The sequence below is a fragment of the Filicampus tigris genome, chromosome 9 (genome assembly GCF_054856515.1).
Source record: "Filicampus tigris isolate MCC_2025a chromosome 9, RoL_Ftig_1.0, whole genome shotgun sequence".
NCBI classification, from domain to species: domain Eukaryota; kingdom Metazoa; phylum Chordata; class Actinopteri; order Syngnathiformes; family Syngnathidae; genus Filicampus; species Filicampus tigris.
Window position 1 is genome coordinate 8215915 of NC_141225.1, and position 19478 is coordinate 8235392.

A 19478-nucleotide genomic window follows, 5' to 3' on the forward strand; every position below is an offset into this window, starting at 1 on the left:
GCGTGTGTGTTTCAGTATTGTTTGGGGGGTAAATTGTGAAAACACGCATGCTTTTCACCTCCTTATGATGCCTTCTATAATTTTCTTTCCCTTCTGTTGTATGTGTGACTTTGTGTACTGCGTGTGAGCTTTGGAATCATTCAGCACATAAACTCCCACAAGGCCCAAGTGCCGGGCTGCTCATGTGTGGGAGTTTGGGTTTTGTGGGTCCGAATGGGGACACACCGTTGTCTTTCTCATTCTTTCTTTGTTGTATTTCCTCTTAATATTTTTCCTCAATAATTGTCTCTTTTTTTTTCTTTCTTTCTCATTTGCTCAGGCAAATAAGATGTTTGGTCTTTATTTATTTTCAGCGGGGTACACGTATATGGATTTTTTTTCATCTCCACCGATTTTTCTAAATCCGAGAAATCACACGACAAGGGAAAAAAATCGGCCATTGTGTGTGTAAAGATGTATGTCTCCACCTGCAATTGTGACTCGCTGCCACTAAATAAGTGTGTCGCAGAACCAAGACCTGGAGCCACAGGCAGTGATGGGGAAATGAAGCCTCAAGTTTACTTCATGAAGTGCCATCTAGAGGAGTAAAAAAATACAACAACTGGTTCATGAAGCAAATTTGAAGCTTCATTTTCCCATCACTAGCCACACAGCATCTAGACGGCTGGAAAATACAAGGGAAAACAGAGTTCCTATCGTAAATATTGAACAAGGTTGTAATTTCTAGCTCTGAATGATTTAAGAGCATATGAGGGAAGAAAAAATCATCTTAATGCACCCCACACCACATGATAATCGGTCAGGATCATCTTTCAGAGACATTCGATAATGATTTTTGATTACAAGGCAGTGAAATGCTCAAATAATGCCGCAAATGTCGGTTTGTCTCTGTGAAAGAGTAGCGGGAGAAGAAATGGTGGAAGGAGTTAGCAAGTGTTAGCTTATCTAGTGGCATCAACATTGTGGTTGCAAACAAATCTTCTTGTCATTTTGACCTTCAGGTCGCTTTCTAATTGGCTATCGAAGTCCAGGGCTCGGCCCAACTTGATGTTGGCCATAAAAACAACGATTTGTGATCGTAAATATTAAAAAGCATTCACAATTACGATTGTTAGACGTTTTCCAGGCAGATTGGGGGGAGAAAAAATGACTCTTAAAGTAGAGCTAGAACTTTATTTATAAGATGTATTTGTCCCCACTAGTCTAAATCGCATGTGCTGATTAATGCTGTGTTTGTTGAGTAAGAATTAAACAGATGAACCCATCATCCATTTAATCCATTTCAGGGGGCTGCCATTTTGGACAAACAGCAACCCTGCTGTTGCTGAAATTGACGTCAAAGTGCCCTCGGGCTCGCATTGCGCACGTCACGGCTCACCTGTTTTCTGGGTTTGGTCTCGTGACTTTCAGAATGCGGCCACTTGTGACATCACTTTTAGTCAACAGCAGAGGGCGGTAGTGGCCAAAATGCCAGCCCCCTGCGATGGAAGAAAATGGACAAAGAGGAAAATCCACCAGGAGAATCTTTTTAGAAACATCCCATCATCGTACCGTTGCTGACTTTGATTGTAAATGTTACAATCGGGTCAGTTATCAGTATGTGTGTATCCCGCTTTACTCGTCTTGTTTGATTTCAGTAGTTTCTTTTTTTTTTTTTTCTTTTCAAGAACACAATATTTTTATTCAAGCAATAAATTGAATAAAATATTGTCTGTGACCCCCTCCCCCTAAAACCCCTTCCCACCCGACCCCCTGTTTCTTTTCTTGCTCCTTCTCTGATGGATCCACACAGTGTCATACATCCAGGGCAAGTATACTCCATCTTGGTCCACGTTCCCTATCCCTTGACTTCCTCCTCCTCCTGCCTACCGCCTCCTCCCTCATCCCGAACCCCCGCCCCCCACACCACCTCCCTCCTAACTTCACCCTAACCCCGGCTCCCCTTGTCTGCCTGCCTGTCTTTGCCTCCAGGACCCTCTTCTCCTCCTTTTAACCTCACCCTCACCCTTCCTGACATGATGATCAAGGCTCAGTTCTCAGTTCACCTCTGCTGCAGACGCACTGAACAGGAAGACAGATGTTCATGTTCCTTCTCTGGATGGCTCCTTTCCTCCTGTCTGTCTTTCACTTCTTCTTCTTCTTCTTCTTCTTTGCATCCTCTCTTCCCTTACCTGTCTGTCTGTTTCTTGCAGTGTCACTAATCTGTCAATGTTCATTCTAACATCAAGGTTAGCAATACAACAGCGAGATCCATTGTTGGTTTCTGTAAGTTAATATTAGACAGTTTATTAGTCACAGTTTAACAGTCTGATATAAAGCAGGACGAGTGCCGTAAACTAAATTCTGCCTCGATAAAAATAATAATGCTCAGTTTTAAATGCTTGGCATCTTACCAAGAGGCAATTCTTTCAATAATTAATACTGTTAGTTTATTCATTTAAACTGAGCATTGTTAACGGTCCGAGAACCTGGCGCTGCTAAAGGCCACTTGAAATTATTGTGTGCCTTGTGTACCCTGGAGAAAATGGATGCATTTTGGGAATCCGGAGCTCGACCACACCAAAACTCACTCAGTTTCGGCACCTGAAAAATTTAAAAATATTTCCAGAACAGTCCAGTTGCAATCGGTTCATTGCACTGAGAGTTCTAAAAAAACTAGTCCGATCAACATGAAATTGGGTGGGGACATGCTATCATAAGAAGACGCACGAAAAAGTCTCAAGGACCTATGCCTGAAATTGAACAGGAAGTCAGCCATTTTGGTTTAAAACAGCATCTTTGGGTGAATTCCGGGGTTTGTGCTTTGACGACTTCCTACTCGGGAATTCATCCAAATGAGCCCAAATCGGAAGCAGATGGATTAGACAGATGGGCAACACCAAATTGCCAAACATTTTTGCTTACGTCATCTAATGTGGGCAGAGCATGACATCAAAGTTTGATGGTCATTCACGGGATTCTGGGTAAAAGAAAAAAAAAGAATCAGTACCTGACATCATTTTATTAATTGACATGCATTGGGGTAGATTTGTCTATTGTAACAGGACACACACAAAAAGTGTCAAAGACATACTGTATGCACAGAATTGAGGAGGAAGTGAGTCGATTTGTTTTGAAGCAGCAAATTCCAGGTCTCCAACTTTGAAGATCTCCTACAAGGGAATTTTTCCTAATGAGCCCCGATCAGAAGCAGGTCTCCAAGACAAACGAAAAATGGTGAATATTTGCTGCCTAAGAGATCTAATGTGACATCAAAGTTTGATGATCATTTCGAGGGTTCGCCATGATAAAGAGGGTGCCGGCACCCGTTCATCACAGCACACAGCTTTAATTATCGTCATAACGGTAGAATCTTTCAATCCGCTCTTGTATTGGAGCTCATCTGATTGTGAATGTATACCTAATCATCTGGTGTTTTGGAATCAGCCATAAGAATACTGTATGAGGACAAACGTCAACAGCATTAGCGTTAGCATTAGCACCGCTCTCCAAGTAGAACTGGAGTGTCATTCAGTGGAGCACAGGCCTCTCTGCCAAGGCTGTATCCAACCTCCCTTCGACCCCTCCCCCCCAGGTTTCAGATCAGCGCAGCGACCTCCTGTGTCGTCCCTCTCTACAATCTCTGTCTCCATCAGCTTGTCCCCCTCACCCTCTCTGCCACACCCCTTACTCACCCCTCAGACCGCCAGACGGCACGGCCCAACGCTTTTTAAGCGAACCTCGACCCTGGATGGTGCACGGCATTGTGGGCGGAGACTACCTGGGCACCCCATTGGTAGATCTAAACCTCCAGTGTGACAACATGAGATGTAACTTGAGTTTGCGTTGCCCCTCGACATGCCCTTCACAATGCAATGCATCTCCTGCGATTATGTGTCTCTCCGAGCCCCCCTGCCCTGGCAGTCTGAGGGGCGACCACACCTCCATCAGGACCCTTGCAACAGTTGGCCACGTTGATGCCTGCCTGACCTTGTTACAGCGCTCGCTGCAATCTTGTGTGGGTCTGAGAAGTCGCTTCCTGACGCCACGCCGAGTCAAGTCACTTCTCAGACATCCCAAACATATTGGATTGATCCCTCAGTGATTCATGATTTTTTTTTTTTTTAAAGACAAAAAAAAAAAAAAAAAAAAGAAGTTCATCCATTCAGGTCAGGTTCTATTTGAGGCACCATATTGGCTAACGCTAGTGTCTCCCATGATCCCTCAACGCTGCTATGGTAAAAGTCCCGTTGTGTACACCCGCCCTCCGTCCCCCGAACAGCTACTTGCAGCCCCCACTTTCCCGGCCCCCTTGCCCCCCTTCCCGGATAATCTTCCCCCTTTCTGTTGCAGATTTTGAGTCACTGCTGCCAAACAGTTTTGAGTCTGAAGGACATATATTCATTGCTCCCAGGTAGCTTTGTGTGTAACGCACCGTTGTTGTCATGATGCCGCATCTCATTCGGGAGTGTTTATTTTGTATGCGTGGGTTTGTGTGTGTTGCATTGTATTGTTTTCATTGTCACTGATGAGTGATGCCCAAACTTGGCTTTTGTGTCATCAGAGTTCACCGTCACTGTACCCAAGTACAACCCTCCGCGCATGCTGCCACTGCTGTGATGCTGCATGATTTGTCTTGCGACGTAATGCGGCGGGCAGGTTCAAGCAGTCTTCAGTTGTTTGTTTCTTCTGTGCTCCTCAGGGAATACTGCAACGATCTGGAGTTGTCAAGCAACAACACGGAATTCCTGCTCAACTTTATCGCCCTCATGGAGAAAGTGACGCCCGACTCCAAGCAATGTCAGTTAAATTGCACCCCTAATTTCAGCATAAATTCAATGAATTATTTTTAACAGAAATAACAGCATTAGTGTTAACTATTCGCAAGGGACGGGGATTGAATAATTGACTCCAAACCACAAATGGTTTTATAATTGCCTGTATTCATAGTTTAAACTGTAAATATACCACAAACGACGACGGTTTAATAACATTTCGAACGTACGTTTCCCATAAAAATAAATGGCTTCCAGAGGGTTTCATTTAGGAAAAAAATGCACAGGAAGTGTGCATGTACAGTATATGCACATAACTTACACAAATAGGCTAAATGCTTTGCCAGACATGCAAAGCTTGTGTCTGAGTCATGTACAACCTCACCATAGTGAGACAACGCCGATGTTATACCTTTCTATTATACACTGTACCATCTTTTGGCATCTTAGACTACCATCCACTGACGATCAAGGATGTCTTCCCCAAATAAAATATCTGTCATAGTACCAGAAGACTGACCTGTGAGAAGCCGCAACAGTGCCAAAGTGCATTCACACTGCTGGAAAAAACAAAAAACAAAAACAACGATTTGTGATCGTGCATATTGGCATATTTTATGATTGGTCACCATTGTCAGGGAGGAAAAATCACTCTTAACATATCACAGGATAATCAAACAGGATAATCTTTTACAGACATTGATTAAATACATTTTTTGTAATTAAATTTTAAAAACATAAAATTGTAACAGATGGGTTGTGTTGCTGTTATGTAACATTTTAGTTGTCTCTGCTTTTTTTCCCGGCACATTTGTGCAGTCGCTTTAATAGAATGGATGGTAATGTTCCTAGTTTCTAATTGTTTACACATTTGACAAAAAACACATAAATAATCCTCCTACTAAATCTTTTCTGTTTGCCAAAAGCCTGAAATTCAATTATCACCGGTGTAGTAGGCCTCCAAAACTCTGAGATGCTCCTTTTTTTTTTCCTCATAGGAAAAAAAATAAGCTTGGCCACCTTGTACTGTTGATATTCTGTTTACATGCAAAAATGTAGCTGTGCTCTGTTGCCCTGTTCAGGCGACAATTTGCTCCTTCACAACCTGATCCTGGACACGGGCATCATCAGGCAGCTGGTGGACAAAGTGTGGAAGAACAAAGACTTGAATACGTGAGTGCAGAATGGCTCATTCACAGATTCTCTCAGAAGTAGGCAGATAATTAAAGATTTACTTGGTTGTGTAATTTCACACTTGCTACTCGGGAGAGCCTACAATTTGGATGCGTGCCATTAAAAAGTCATTTTCAATAATCTGCCTGCTCCTGTTACTTTGTGTTTTAAGGTACGGTTTTCTGGCGGTATTTGCTGCCACAGATGGAGGAATCACACGAGTGTTTCCCAACAAGTAAGAGTCCTTCTTATCAAGACTGTGCTGTGTTTTTTAATGGCTCCCTTTTAAAGTCTAATCACTTCGATAAGGGACAAGCACAGCGGTAGTGGCCTCGTAGCGGGGAGATTTACAGCTCGCTCTTAAAATGTCAGGGCTGCCGAAAGCTGGGAGGAAGACCCCGAGCCGTTTAACGCCAGCTATTACCGCCGCAGTCTCGACAACAAGGGCTACATCTTCAGAGCGCCTTATCGTACAGGTGAATGATGCTCCGCAGGGCGTCTCACGACGGCACCGGTCTTTTTGTTTACTCTCCTTTTTTGTTTGTCTCGCAGCCAGAGACGAGCTGCTCAACCCGGAGAATGACACCATTGGGATCCTGGTCAGCACGGCGGTGGACATCACAGTCGGAGGGAAGACTATCAAACCGGCGGGTGCGTCTCCGAGTGACGGGGCTTTCATTTTGAAGATGCTTCTAGTAACTTGTCTGTTTTGCTCATTTGTCAGTCGTCGGAGTGAAACTGGATCTTGAAGCCTGGGTGGCTAAGTTCAAAATTCTTGCCAGTAACCACACAGACAACCGCCAAGGCCCTAACACGGTAAACAAATGTGCAATCGGTCAAGACCTGTTCGGCTCAGTTTAGTTACTGTGTTTATCAGTGACATGCGGCGAGGTTCATGACTGGTGCGAGTCACTACTCGTATTACTCATACACCCAAACTTCCTTTCGTGACTGAATCTAGCATGCACTTTGAGTTGTTTTTCTGGTCGTCAGAAAGAAAAATATGTCACACACATTCATGAAATAAAGTATTATTCATTAAAATAAATTATACATATTCATATATATATATATATATATATATATATATATATATATATATAGCTTCACGTCACTTCCTGCCCATTATTTGAACAGGAAATATCCACATTCAGCTATTTTAAATAAATAAAATCATTGTTAGTTAGTTAGTTAGTTGTAAAGCACTGGCCATAGAACTAAAATAGAACATAATTTCATGTCCTCATAAGTTGTTGCGTTGGTGGGTGGGGACACTGCCTCACTTGCAGACCCTGACCGCACGTCTGGTGTTTCTGTTGTCAAACATTGAGCAGGGTGCCAAAATTGATCATTAGCAGCACCAGTAATTGGCCATGGGAAATACGTTTGGGATATGGCAATTTATTGAAATTAACAGATAAATTTAAGATGACACTGTATATACAAACAAATGTGAGTGTGATTTGTTGTCTATAAAGTGTACAGTATGTCCTACGATTGATTGGCAACCAGTCCAGTCCAGGGTGTACCTCGTCGGCACAGACCCTAGCGATAGCACAGTAACATAGGATGAAGTTTTGTTCCCTCATCTTCTACTCATGTCTTTTCCTTTGTGTTTGTATCAGTGTGGACCGAACAGGGTCTGCGAGATGGACTGCGAAGCCAACAATGACGTGAGTGTCCATTTGCCTTCTCACACGCGTTTCACTGCATCTCCAGCTCACAATCCACTATTGCATTTGCCTGCAGGACCTCCTCTGTTACTTAGTAGATGACGGCGGCTTTCTTATCATGTCCAACCAGAAGGACGACTGGAACAAGGTGGCGTTTAGACCCGTCACAGGCGGTTGGTTATTCTGTCTCTTGAACCCCCCCCCCCCGTCCTGAGTTCCTGTGTTCCTCCGCAGGTGGGCATGTTCTTCAGCGACGTGGACCCCTACCTGATGTACGCTCTCTACAACAATTCCTTCTACTACCGCAAGCAGTCGTTCGACTACCAGTCAGTGTGCGAGCGCATGCCCAACAGTGAAGCCGGAGCGGCACGGAGAGGAGTCTTTGTGGTACTGAAAATATCCATTTTACATACGGGGGGTGGGGGGGGGTCACTTGTATCTCAATATTTTAAGTACACATTATATACATGTAAGAATTTTTTATTCATTCATTGTCATCCGCAGCCCACGATTGCAGATTTTGTTAACCTGGCTTGGTGGACATCTGCAGCTGCATGGTGAGAAATATACCTCCCGATCATTAAATACCCTTTATTAGGTACACCTGCACGGTGTAATAATATTAGAAAGCACTGTAATGCGGTTCTACACCACTGCAAAGTACAGCCACAATCATAAAGATTGTTAAAGGCGACATGTATGGGTAATTGAGATTGTAATGACTTGTATACAAAATAGTTGGGTCTCTGGAGTGACTGCCCACCATTCAAGTATGGAATTATACCAGTTAACAAAAATGGTGATCCTATTTCTTGAAGAGGAAGTCTAGTCAAACATTTTCTTTACAATAACATCTATGCAGCGCCACTAGTCTTAACACGGTATTCTGATTAATACTGCGTTTGTGTAACGTGAATTAAGTGGCAGGGCTCAGCTCGCGAACGTCACATGACCAAACCCAGAAAAGAGGTGAGCCGTGGTTGGTCGTTACCTGAGCCCTTTGGCAATGTGATGTCATTTTCAGACGACAGCAAGTGGCGAAACGGCTGCCCGTCGAGATGGATAAAATTGGGTGGATTTTGTGGCTTAATTCATACCTCTCTAATGCAATATTAATCAGAATGCCGAATAATGTCATAGCCAAAAAGCTAAGACACCTGGGAACTGTTTTAAACAAATGCAGTATAGAATGATTATCTTTGTAATGGCTCAATTTCATATGCAGCTTGGCTCTCATTCTACAGCACTTTAGAATACACAAACAAATCAAATATTTATACTGTCCCCTCCTTGTCTTCAGGTCATTGTTCCAGCAGTTCATGTATGGGCTGGCTTATCACAGCTGGTTTGTCACAGGTGGGTGCCAAAATGCCAACAGTAAAGTTTTAAATGCACTGTACATCTTAACTACGCATATCAATAAGGGGGTTTGTTCATCTCACTCCTCTTAAGTGCGCCACATGCATTCTGTGTTTTGAAATGTGAGAGACCCCACACGTGATGAGGGGAAAAAAAGTTTGGCAAATGTGTTCGAAGCAGTGCCAGTAAATGAAGCGTGTATGGTGTACTCAAGATGAGCAACGCAACATAACGCACACAAAACCATATCTCTAATTCCACCCAAAACTCCAGTATCTGTCACTATGTATCGATATGTTTGTGCGTGTGTGTTTCCAATGCCACACCCAGACGAGGTGGACGCCGAAGGACTGGACTCCAAGGATAGAAGTTGTGTGATGATCCAGACTCAGTTCTACCTGAGCAACCTGAGCAGCTCCTTCAACATGCTGCAGGACTGTGGCAACTGTTCCAGGTACACACACGCACACACACACCCACACACACGTACACTCACCTTCATTTATATAGCACACACACACACAGTCAAGAACGGCAACTTCATAAAGGGCAGTGTCTTCTCTTCAGGCTGATCCACGCCAAGAAAATAAACAACACCAATCTGTTGTTCGTGGTGGCCGAGAAGATGCCCTGCAACACCTGCGAGATCGAAAAGCTGTCCCAGGAGGAGGAGGAGTGTATCCTCTGGTGTGATGATGTCACGATGACATGTAGAGAATCTCTGTTCTTTTTCCGTAATCGCTTCTTTCCAGTCATGGAGGAGAACCCGTGTGAGGAAATGACAGTGGCACGTTATAGAAAAGGACCCTCCACCTGTTTTGACAGCAACAATGCGGTAAGCTTGTTCCAGTCATCTTGAAATGGTCATTAGCTTGTATAGCGTAGCAATTGTCAGCATGTTAGCAATTTGTAATAGAAACAGTACATCAATACAGAGCAAAGAATCAAATAAAATCCCAACAAATAGTTTATTAGCATGTTATCAAGTCACTTTAGAGTAATACATGAATACAGGACATAATATAGAACTCACTTCAGTAACTCAGGTTGCTACCTAGCTACAGTATATGTTAGCATGTTAACTCAGGATGCTAGGATTGGCGAATCTGCGGGTGCCGCACCACGAGTAGGCGGGGGTCCACTGTATCATATCAAATATTAGCATTTTGGCAATTATCATAGAAAATAGTTTCTGAACACACCAGTCAATATGTAAAATCTGAAATGGTCAGCCTTTCCTCATTCTCTGATATCTTATTATTATTATTATTATTATTATTACTACTACTTATTATTATTCCGTACTAGGGCTGCACATTATATCGCAAAAATATCGCCATCGTGATAATGGCACGTTCAATACAAGTATCGCAAAGACTTGCAAAAAGTTTCATACAGAATTTTATGCTCCTATTACTATACTTTGACCAATCAGATCCAACCTTAAATGTGCATCGCCTTCCAATAGGTGAACTAGGTGAGTAAGTAATACGGTGAGAATAAAATCGTATTATACGAGAATAAATGTGGAATATGACAAGATTACTGCGAATTTTGCAGGAATCAAGTCCTGTCCTGAATGTCATAATTTTATGAGAAAAATAAAGTTGTAATACTGTGAAAAAAATTACACATGGGAAGAAATACTCTTTTTTTTTTTTTTTACATTAAACCTAGTTTAGGTAATATATATCATTAGATCATAAAAACGTCATTTCTTTAGGTAAATGTCGCAATAACATTGATTTCACAATATTCACCACCCAAATTGCCAATCGCTGTTAGCATTTTAGAAACTCATTATATCAGTAGACTACAGCCATTACACATTTTCCACTTCTCACTTTCAACATTTCCCTCATTTGAAAGAATTCTGAGTAACTTTATGCTGACCCAGATTATGACAAGGAATAAAAAACAAAACCCACATGTGTTTTCTGATGTCACGTGTAATTCTGATGTGTGTCCTTCCTCAGGAGAACACGTCGGACTGTGGACGGGGCCACTCCTTACGTCCGTCCCGCATGGCTTTGCTGCTGATTCAACTGTTTGTGCTTTACCCTGTTGTCAGCCCTCACGCTCACTCTCTACTACATTAATCTCATCTGTCACTCACACACTTTATAGCTGTCCTGTTCTTCTCATATGTGCACCCGATGCTCCCCCCACCACTACCTAAAGTAGTCTTATAGGCAATGATGGGCAATGATGGAAGCCCTGAGTGCCGCCGTCTAGCCAGCTTCACTTCTGTGTCCTCAGCCAAGGTTACCCGCACATGGAGATACCCCCACGCCCACCCCCCACCAATACACCCAAAAAGAACTCTTAAGTAGATGACATGTCACTCGTGTCAAGAGAATTCCAAACTTTTTATTTTCGTTTTTGCTCACCAAAAAAAAAAACGGGACGATATGTTTAATTTATGCACTACTATATCTACTTGCCAAAATGAGATAGACTTTCATGTGGTCTTATTTTTCTAGCCAAAAACACAGCAGACATGGCTTAATGAGAGGGATATAAAAAAACAAAACAAACAAAAAAAAAACACGGTGTTATTGTCATGATGTGCTCATATTCGCTACACAAAGGCTCACGCTCTAATGACACAGCTGTGACGCTTCAATTACTATTAGTGAGCGGTGTTGTGTCGTGTTATTACCAACAAAAAAAAAGAACCTCTCTGACCTCCATTTATACCAACATCACCTCTGCCAGTCCTCATGAGGCTGTCTGCGAAGGAGAAGAAAAAAAGATCAATGCCACGAGGATGAAGTAAAAATGCGACAAGAATTACATTGTAGTATCACGAGAAAAAAGTATTACAAGGTTTAGGTCAAAATGTTACGAGCAAAAACTGTAATGTTACGGGAATTAAATTGGAATATTAGGAGGGAAAAGTGTGTAACTTCACGAGGAAAAAAAAATTGATTTTACAGAAATTAAATTGCAATGTTATGAGAACAAATCTAGAATATTACAAGAATAAAGTCTTAATTTTTCTGAGATAAATTTTATAAAAGTTAGTTGAATGATAAGTTATAATATTTATTAAACATAGACATAAATGAAGTCAGAATATAACACAAAAGAAATTATGTTACAATGATTCAGTTTTAACATCACAAATGAAGTCAAATTATGAAGAAAAAAAGCTGTTGTACTATGAGAATAATAATATTACGAAAATAAATCCAGAATATTGCAAGAAAAAACGTTCCTTTACAGCAATAAAGTAAGAATATTGCAAGACTGAAGTCCTCATTTTTGTAGAAAAAAAAGTAATATTTCAAGAAAAAAGTCGTTATGTTCAGACGAAAAAAATAAGATGTAATATGAGGGAAAATTACGCAATAACATCTTAATATCATGCAGATGTCACACTCTTTTACAAGAATAAAGTCAAAAGACTACGAGTTAGAATTCTAGGAAGAAAAAAGTAATACGGTGAGAATAAAATTGTATTATATGAGAATAAATGTGGAATATGACAAGATTACTGCTAATTTTACAGGAATCAAGTCCTGTCCTGAATGTCATAATTTCATGAGAAAAATAAAGTTGTAAAACTGTGAAATAAATTTCACATGGGAAGAAATACTCACATTTTTTACATTAAAATTATAATTTTACGAGAGTCGAATCGTATATTTATTTAAAAAATAAAGCATAATCTAATGAGAACTCCAAACACTCTTTATGTATGATTGCAATTTAACAAGAATACGATTTTATGAGAATAAATTTGAATGTTAGTGTAGTTAGAATTTTACTAAAATTTCAAAAGAATACTGTAGATCCTTTTACGGGAATACAAAAGTCCTTTTATGGGAATAAAGTGAAATGTTAAAAAAAAAAAATAAGTGGTACCGTTGCAAACGTTTGTTAGGGAAAGGATTTTCCCGAATGTGGCCAATGTTTGACATTCACTTGTTACAAACAACTTTTTTCTCGTAAAAATCCTACTTTCCTCTCGTAATATCGGACGATTATTCTCGCGACTTTACATCCGATTTCCTCGTAATTTTACATTTGTTTTCCTTTTCGGTACTTCACAGAAAGCTTCACTTCTTCTAGCTAAACTGCGTTATGTGACATGTTCTTCATTGGTTGTGTCATTCACTGCCAGGGTGGTCCAGGCCTTATCATGCTGTCCCCGAAAATGGCCACCAAACCCGCCGCTGCCGCCACGCGCAGTAAATAGTCAGGTGGTCGTTTTAGACTGTTTAGGAGCCGCTTTGTTTCATAATAGTGCCTTGACGCACTTTGTGGTGGCCGAGCATAGCAACTGTATAGTATAGTTGTTGAATTGAAACCAAGCGGCCATCTTGGAGGGGATCAGCTTTAGGTAGAGCAGCCGTCTGACTGCCATCACATGATGACAAAGCCATGCGTTCGAGGTATGGTCAGTCGGCTACCGGCACGCACTTCGACTGGATTTACGCTGCAGGTCCAGGTACGCAATTTCCCATTAAATGCAGACATTCAATTTTCTTGTTTTCATGTACATTTCAAGTGACACATACAGTATGAGGGAAATCGTAAAACATCCCACAGGCACACAACAAAATTGATCGTAAACAATTCTTTCTGAAAATGCACAACAGCTGTATTTAATTTGACCTTCCTGAAACTTTTGAATGTCCAACTCACTGGTCAATGTTTCAGTAAGTTGAACACCAAAATTTATAAAAGGTGTACATTGTATAATTTGTTTCCATATTGCGATACAGATACTACATTGATTGGAAGAGTCACCGAAAGGCACGAGGACGTCCTTGGAAATAATTAAAAAAAAAAAAAAAAAGGTTGTGAATTTTACTCTTCAACAAACAGCAAATCAGAATTGTCCCACTTGCAGCATAAATCCAGCCTTATTATTGGGCCATGTTTTGGTTTTTTTTGTTTTGTTTTTTTTAACGGCCACTTGACTGCTCTAATTCTGCCTGAGTTACTTGCGTATGTGTGTTTGCATTAATCGAGTGGAATGTCTTTTTGCGTGTGATGCGAGGGCTGATATTTTTTTATGTTCTTGTTTGTGTGTCGCAATGAACACAATTCAGTGTTATGGACGCTTAAAAAAACAAAAAGGGACGTCAGCGCTTTTTGGATTGACAGAATGTGTTAGTCGGTCGGTGTTTTGAATTTTTAAAATGCAACGTAGAAAAACGACGCCTCTCTATTTGAATGCCTTAGTGTCACGCACAACAGAGCTCTGATCCCCCTCGCCCCCGCACACCCCCACCATATTTTACATCATTAATGGAATTAATACTGACACATAAATAATGTATATTGGGATATTTTGTTGTTGTTGCTTTTCTGACACTTTTGGATGATTACATCCGGCCTGGTCAAACTCACCGAGGAACAATACTGTTGTTACTGAGAAGCAAATGTAACAAGATGGTTTGAAAATGGCATCAGTTATGCTAATGTCCCACGTAAACCATGCTTAGTGGGATTTTTTTTTTTTTTTTTTTGCCATTTCTGACACTTGAATAATTAAAGCGGGTCAAATTGACCTGTTTTAAATATTGACAAAAACAGTTATAATGAGCTATGAAAAAAAAAATCACACACTCCTGAGAAACAAATGAACCAGGATCGCACAGACAAATGTAGCCCCACCTAGCATTATGACATCATGTAACGCGCATCTTCTGTCATTTGGCAGGTTTACCAAAAATAAATACAATGTTTATTATTTTGTTTTTTCATTTTTCTGACACCTTTGGAAAATTAAACACACCCCAACTCAAATTGGCTTTGGATAAATATTGACTGAAATGGTTAGTATGAGAATTAATAATTACATGTAAACAATATTTATACCAGTTGTTTTTTTTAGTTCCTGCAAATTCTGACTGTTTTGGTTCAAATGGACCCAGGTACATTATTGCTGTCCTTGAGAAAGGTTCATAAGTGGTGTGTTAAAATCGGTCATCAAACAATGTTTATTAAGATTTTTTTTTTTGTTTCGGCTACTTTTATATTTTTTTTAGATGGCACCTGTGGAAAGAACAGCTGTTCCTGAGATATAAATCTAACAGAAGGGTTAAAAAAAAACAAAAAAACATGGTGTCAGTATTGCTAACGTGTCAACCTAAGGCTTAGCATGTCTTTTGCGATTTGACAGGTTTGCCAAAAATCAAATCAAGTTGTGACGAGGGTGGGGGCAGCTGGTTAAAAGAAGCAAAAGGGGAGGTGGGCTGTGTCCGTGTGTGTGTGTGTGTGTGGTGGGAAGGGGACAGTGTGTATGTGATTGTGTAGTGTGTAGTCTGGTGCTACGTGACCATGTTTGACAAAAGTGTATGTTTAAAAGAAAATAACATTTAGAGAAAACAAGTCGGAATCAGTCAAAGTGAAGTCAGTATATATATCTAAATATCATTATAGGAAGAGCACTGTTGATAAGTTTGAGGTCTGAAGTCCAAACAGATTTTTATTTTGTATTTCTTTCTCGTGAGTGAGCGAGTGTGTGTGTCTGTGTGAGAGAATGACTTGAGCTCCTTCTTTGTTTTGTTTGTCGCTCCATTCTTTTTGTACAGAAGCTATGCGGAAAAAAGATGGGGGAAAAAAAAACAAAAGAAGAGGGGCAAACTTTGTAAAATATCGTGTCTGTGACTCCTTGTAAAATATTTTCAAATTGTTTATTACAGAGAATCAGTTAATAAATAATGTTCATATTTTTCACTTCACTTTATTTGCGTCATGTGTTTCTTTTTGTAGCCCAACACACATGTGCCGTACCTCAGAGTTTAGCGAGGAAGTCCATGAGTAGCCGGTGCCACGCGTCCGGCTTGTCCAGGTAGCAGGCGTGCCCCGCCCCTTTCATCACTGCCACGCTGTGATTCGCCAGCTGGCTCAGGTTGCTAAGCGACACTTGCCCCAGCTCAGTATCACCGTCGCCATAGACTATCAGTGACGGCACCTGTCCTGACAAAAAAAAAAAAAAAAAAAGCCCTCATTTGAATTTGCTAATCTAAACAATGAGGTTTGTTTTGTTATGCTTACGAAAAAGATAGGGAGGGGGTACCCCATTTTTCATGAGGAACCCTCAAAATGATCATCTAACTTTGACAGCAAAAACGTTTCACGACCAAAAATCATGTTGCGTGACCTTGATGCCACGGTACTGTTGTGCGCTGATATTTTGGGTGCAGATGGGCGCGATGGGAATGTAGGCCCGCAGCAGGTGCTGGTGTTGCAGCAGGAAGGGGAGCGAGTACATGCCGCTGAGTGATGGGCTGATCAGCACCACAGGGCTCAGCTGCAGCCGTTGGCATACGTCCATCAGGAACGCAGCGGGGGTCAACTCGCCCACGGCTGCCGGCGCCTCGGCTGAGCTGGAGCGGCCCAGTCCTGTGGAAAATCGACCTAAGCGCGTTACTTAAACGACGACTAATCATCACAAAAAAAGTTATGTGCACATCTCTACTCATGCCCACTTCGACCTCTGATCATATTAAAATCGATTGATCACACCAATATTTGGGCTTTTATAGACGTTAAAGGGACACTTAGATGAGCTTAACATTGGCACTTATACAATAGGTTTGCATGTAAAAATGACATCAGTACTAAAGTGCACACCCCCAGAGATTAATCCTTTTGATATGTTGAAGTGGTCATTAGTAAGGATGTCCACATAAATTTTGGTGCCAATTGATCACCGTTTTTGGACGTTATAAGCAATGAAAGTTCAATGATTTCCAATGGAGAGTTTGTAATCGGTTCCTCCAGTGACTCCGACCGAACAAGGATAGAACGGTAGGGGCGCGGCCATTCTCCTCATTGACAAGAGGCGTCCTTCATAATTTCTCTCAAATGTATTGATAAAATAGAAAATTGACAACCCTTTCCATTTTCCTGATCAAAAAATATATCAAATGAACTTGTTAGTGAAAACATGGACATCCCGGCCCAACCGTCCCTTTAAGTGTTGTCCTCTCCATAGAAAATGTTAGTATCGTACAAACTGTAATCAATCTTCACCAAAATTGCTGTGAACAGCTCTACTTATGTCTACTTCAACCGCTGCAAATATAACAATCACCCCAATATTTTGTTTTTATTTGGATTGCATGGACGTTCAGCCTTTTCGTGTCCATTGGCGCTCACTAGACTATAGAAGCTGAATGTTCCTTAATGAGTAAAAGGCTTAATTCACGTCCATAAATAATGGGGCAATCATTCTAATATTTTTAGAGGTTGAAGTGGGCATAAGTACAGATGTCCACGTAAATTTTGGTGACGACTGACAGCAGTTTTCTGACGCGTCAATATAAAGCACAGGTGTCAAACTCAAGGCCCGGGGGCCAGATCCGACCCGCCAGAGCAAATCATGTCAACTTTCATGTTCCTTGCTGAAATTTGTACCCAAACCTTTGTCGTGTAATAAATAATAACTTTGCAATATATATTTGCTACCCTTTTTACAGAAACTTGAACAAACTATGATTCTTGACTTCTTTCAGAACTAGGAATCCGTTAATTTGTTGTGTATACGTGTATACGACATAAGTAGAGATGGTGACAAGTGATCGTAGTTTTCTGACATTAAGCGACATTAGGGTTTTTTTTTCGCTTATACTAAAACGTAGACTGTCCCAGCTCGTGACCCTAACGCCGACAAGAGCAACGGATGGATGGACGAGTGCTTCCTGTTCCACTCACCTGGAAGGTCGATGGCGACTGCTCGGCAGCCGGCCTCGGCCAACACTTGAAGAGTGCCGATGCTGAGCCAGTTTTCTGAGGAGAAGCGGCGTCCGTGAAGAAGCAAAACGGACATCTTGACGTCGCCCGAGGATGGTCGACTTTGTCTGTAGAAGAGTGGCAACGTGCAGCCTGTCACCTCTACGCTGCCCTCGCTTAACTCCACCTGTGACATCCTGCGCGCACACACACACACACACACCCCCACACACACACACACACTACAACCGATGTGGATTTTTTTAGGCCGATGACGATTCTAATATTTGGCAGAATGAAATTCCAACAACTGAGTAATCAGCCGATTCATTTAAGAAAATATATAATGACCAAAATTACTTATTTTTTGGTCCATTACTGCGTACAAAAATAAAGATATGAATAACAGGCAGAACATTTGACTGTTTTATGATACTTTATCCTTTAGTATTTCATTTTATAACAGAGAGAGAAAAAAATCTTTTTTTTGCCCCTTTTTACGGGGGGTTGAATGTCAATTTTTTTTGTCTTATGTTGTAAAGCGTTAAAAAAAAATTCTGCCTACTTTTGCAGATTTTAATCGAGCTAATATCGGCCGATTAAAATTGACCGGCCGATTAATTAGTTGGACCCTAGTAATTAGTACTTTACAACGACTATCACAGAACCCACACGAGGATCTTAACATGATGGCAGAAACTAAGTGATACAGGGGTACCCAGGGATGTACACATAGTGACCACCGGGAACTTCAAAACTCCCATAGGGCCGGTGTTCTGAAATTCCTTCCTACCCGTCGAGACGTCCTACCAATGCGCAGTGCTCTTGAGCACGCATGCGCACAACGCCGATAAGTGTTTTCGTGTGAAGTTAGTTAACTTTTTGTCCTACCTGTCATTCGTTCGGTGTGTACTTACTGTTTTCTGTTTTATTGAGTCTTATTTGACTTTTTCATTGCCTCAAAAATAGTTTTGGCTTGTGTTTTCCGTCATATCTTCCAATTTAAGCTTTGATATAAAACAGAGAACTATAAGTTTGTTTGTTGTGTATTTGACAAAATCACAAACGGTTTTAGAGTCAACACAAAATGAAGACGGAGTTACACAAGTTAATATTTTTCTGCTACAAAAAAACAATTAGTATTACTGCAGTTTACTTAGTTATGAAAGTCTTCTTGGTAATACACATTGTATGTTAGTGTTACACTGCCCCCTGGTGGCCAAGGTATGCACACCAGAAAGCGCACAATATCAATGAGCATTAAATGAAAGCGTGATGCACAAATTGTTAAATTCTTTATATTTTATTTAACTGTCACCCGGGAACTGTTTATAATTGTCGGGGGAAATGCACAGTATGTCTCCTTAAAGTCTGGGGAAAGACGTTCACACTTTATAAGGGAACTGCAATATGTCGTTTGTACAAGATCAAATCAAACAAAGTTGCCACCCTGCCTGAAGCACTCACACAAAATGTTCAGTTTATGCCATTTAGGCATTTATCCCGGGGAGAAAAAAAGAGCATGATTTCCATATGTTTTTACAGCCGCTCGAAGTGTAACTGTAAAAGTGCTGTCAAAGCCCATTTTCCTCCAGAATATCGACATTCTGCTTACCTAGTGTTGCTGTGACGACACAGTTCGATAAAGTGAGCAAACTTGTTGCGCTTCCGCTTCGTTTGCCGGGGAAAATAAACGAGGGCAACCGAAAATAAATGTCTCATCAAATGCGTTCATCTCTCTCTAGCGTCCACCGAGAGAATCGCAGCACGCGTTAGTAGACGACGATGTGCCACTCTTGATTAATGATTAGTGAACCGCATT

General features: G+C 41.1%; 2 protein-coding genes across 8 annotated transcripts in view; one reads left to right on the forward strand and one right to left on the reverse strand.

Annotated features, from left to right (window-relative positions):
• Positions 1-15660, forward strand: part of cacna2d2a (calcium channel, voltage-dependent, alpha 2/delta subunit 2a) — a 193893-nt gene extending 178233 nt beyond the window's left edge. For 4 of the 5 annotated variants that reach the window (XM_086041898.1, XM_086041901.1, XM_086041899.1 and 1 more), the window contains 17 exons: positions 1793-1807; positions 4333-4393; positions 4682-4779; positions 5837-5927; positions 6100-6162; positions 6300-6403; positions 6480-6578; positions 6652-6743; positions 7553-7600; positions 7677-7748; positions 7835-7987; positions 8105-8157; positions 8901-8956; positions 9290-9413; positions 9527-9636; positions 9712-9794; positions 10936-15660. In XM_086041898.1, coding sequence (XP_085898024.1) covers positions 1793-1807; positions 4333-4393; positions 4682-4779; positions 5837-5927; positions 6100-6162; positions 6300-6403; positions 6480-6578; positions 6652-6743; positions 7553-7600; positions 7677-7748; positions 7835-7987; positions 8105-8157; positions 8901-8956; positions 9290-9413; positions 9527-9636; positions 9712-9794; positions 10936-11058 — 1445 coding nt within the window. In that variant the 3' untranslated portion in view covers positions 11059-15660. The remainder of the gene's footprint in view (positions 1-1792; positions 1808-4332; positions 4394-4681; positions 4780-5836; positions 5928-6099; positions 6163-6299; positions 6404-6479; positions 6579-6651; positions 6744-7552; positions 7601-7676; positions 7749-7834; positions 7988-8104; positions 8158-8900; positions 8957-9289; positions 9414-9526; positions 9637-9711; positions 9795-10935) is intronic. The other variant, XM_086041900.1, reaches the window with a different exon arrangement.
• On the reverse strand, positions 11310-19476 carry abhd14b (abhydrolase domain containing 14B). Of its 3 annotated transcripts, none has more exons than XM_086041905.1 (5): positions 19272-19476; positions 17639-17853; positions 16083-16324; positions 15713-15893; positions 11310-11692 (listed from the first exon to the last, which is right to left on the reverse strand). In XM_086041905.1, exons 1-4 carry the CDS (start codon positions 19376-19378, stop codon positions 15714-15716), a joined length of 744 nt encoding a protein of 247 aa, XP_085898031.1. In that variant the 5' UTR covers positions 19379-19476; the 3' UTR covers positions 11310-11692; position 15713. The 3 variants fall into 3 exon arrangements, with proteins under 3 accessions (XP_085898031.1, XP_085898030.1, XP_085898032.1); XM_086041904.1 differs by having other exon boundaries at positions 17639-17898; positions 19272-19468; XM_086041906.1 differs by having other exon boundaries at positions 17639-17890; positions 19272-19355.
• Between the last annotated feature and the right edge of the window lie 2 nt (positions 19477-19478).

What these genes read in the sequence shown, in the direction of transcription:
- abhd14b (XM_086041904.1), bottom strand. Translation starts at nt 19,378, where the DNA reads ATGAGACATTTATTTTCGGTTGCCCTCGTTTATTTTCCCCGGCAAACG. An exon ending in AGTCGCCATCGACCTTCCAG is followed by an intron (nt 16,325 to 17,638) that starts GTGAGTGGAACA and finishes GATTTTCCACAG; the next exon opens with GACTGGGCCGCTCCAGCTCA. An exon ending in AACAGTACCGTGGCATCAAG is followed by an intron (nt 15,894 to 16,082) that starts GTCACGCAACAT and finishes TTGTCAGGACAG; the next exon opens with GTGCCGTCACTGATAGTCTA.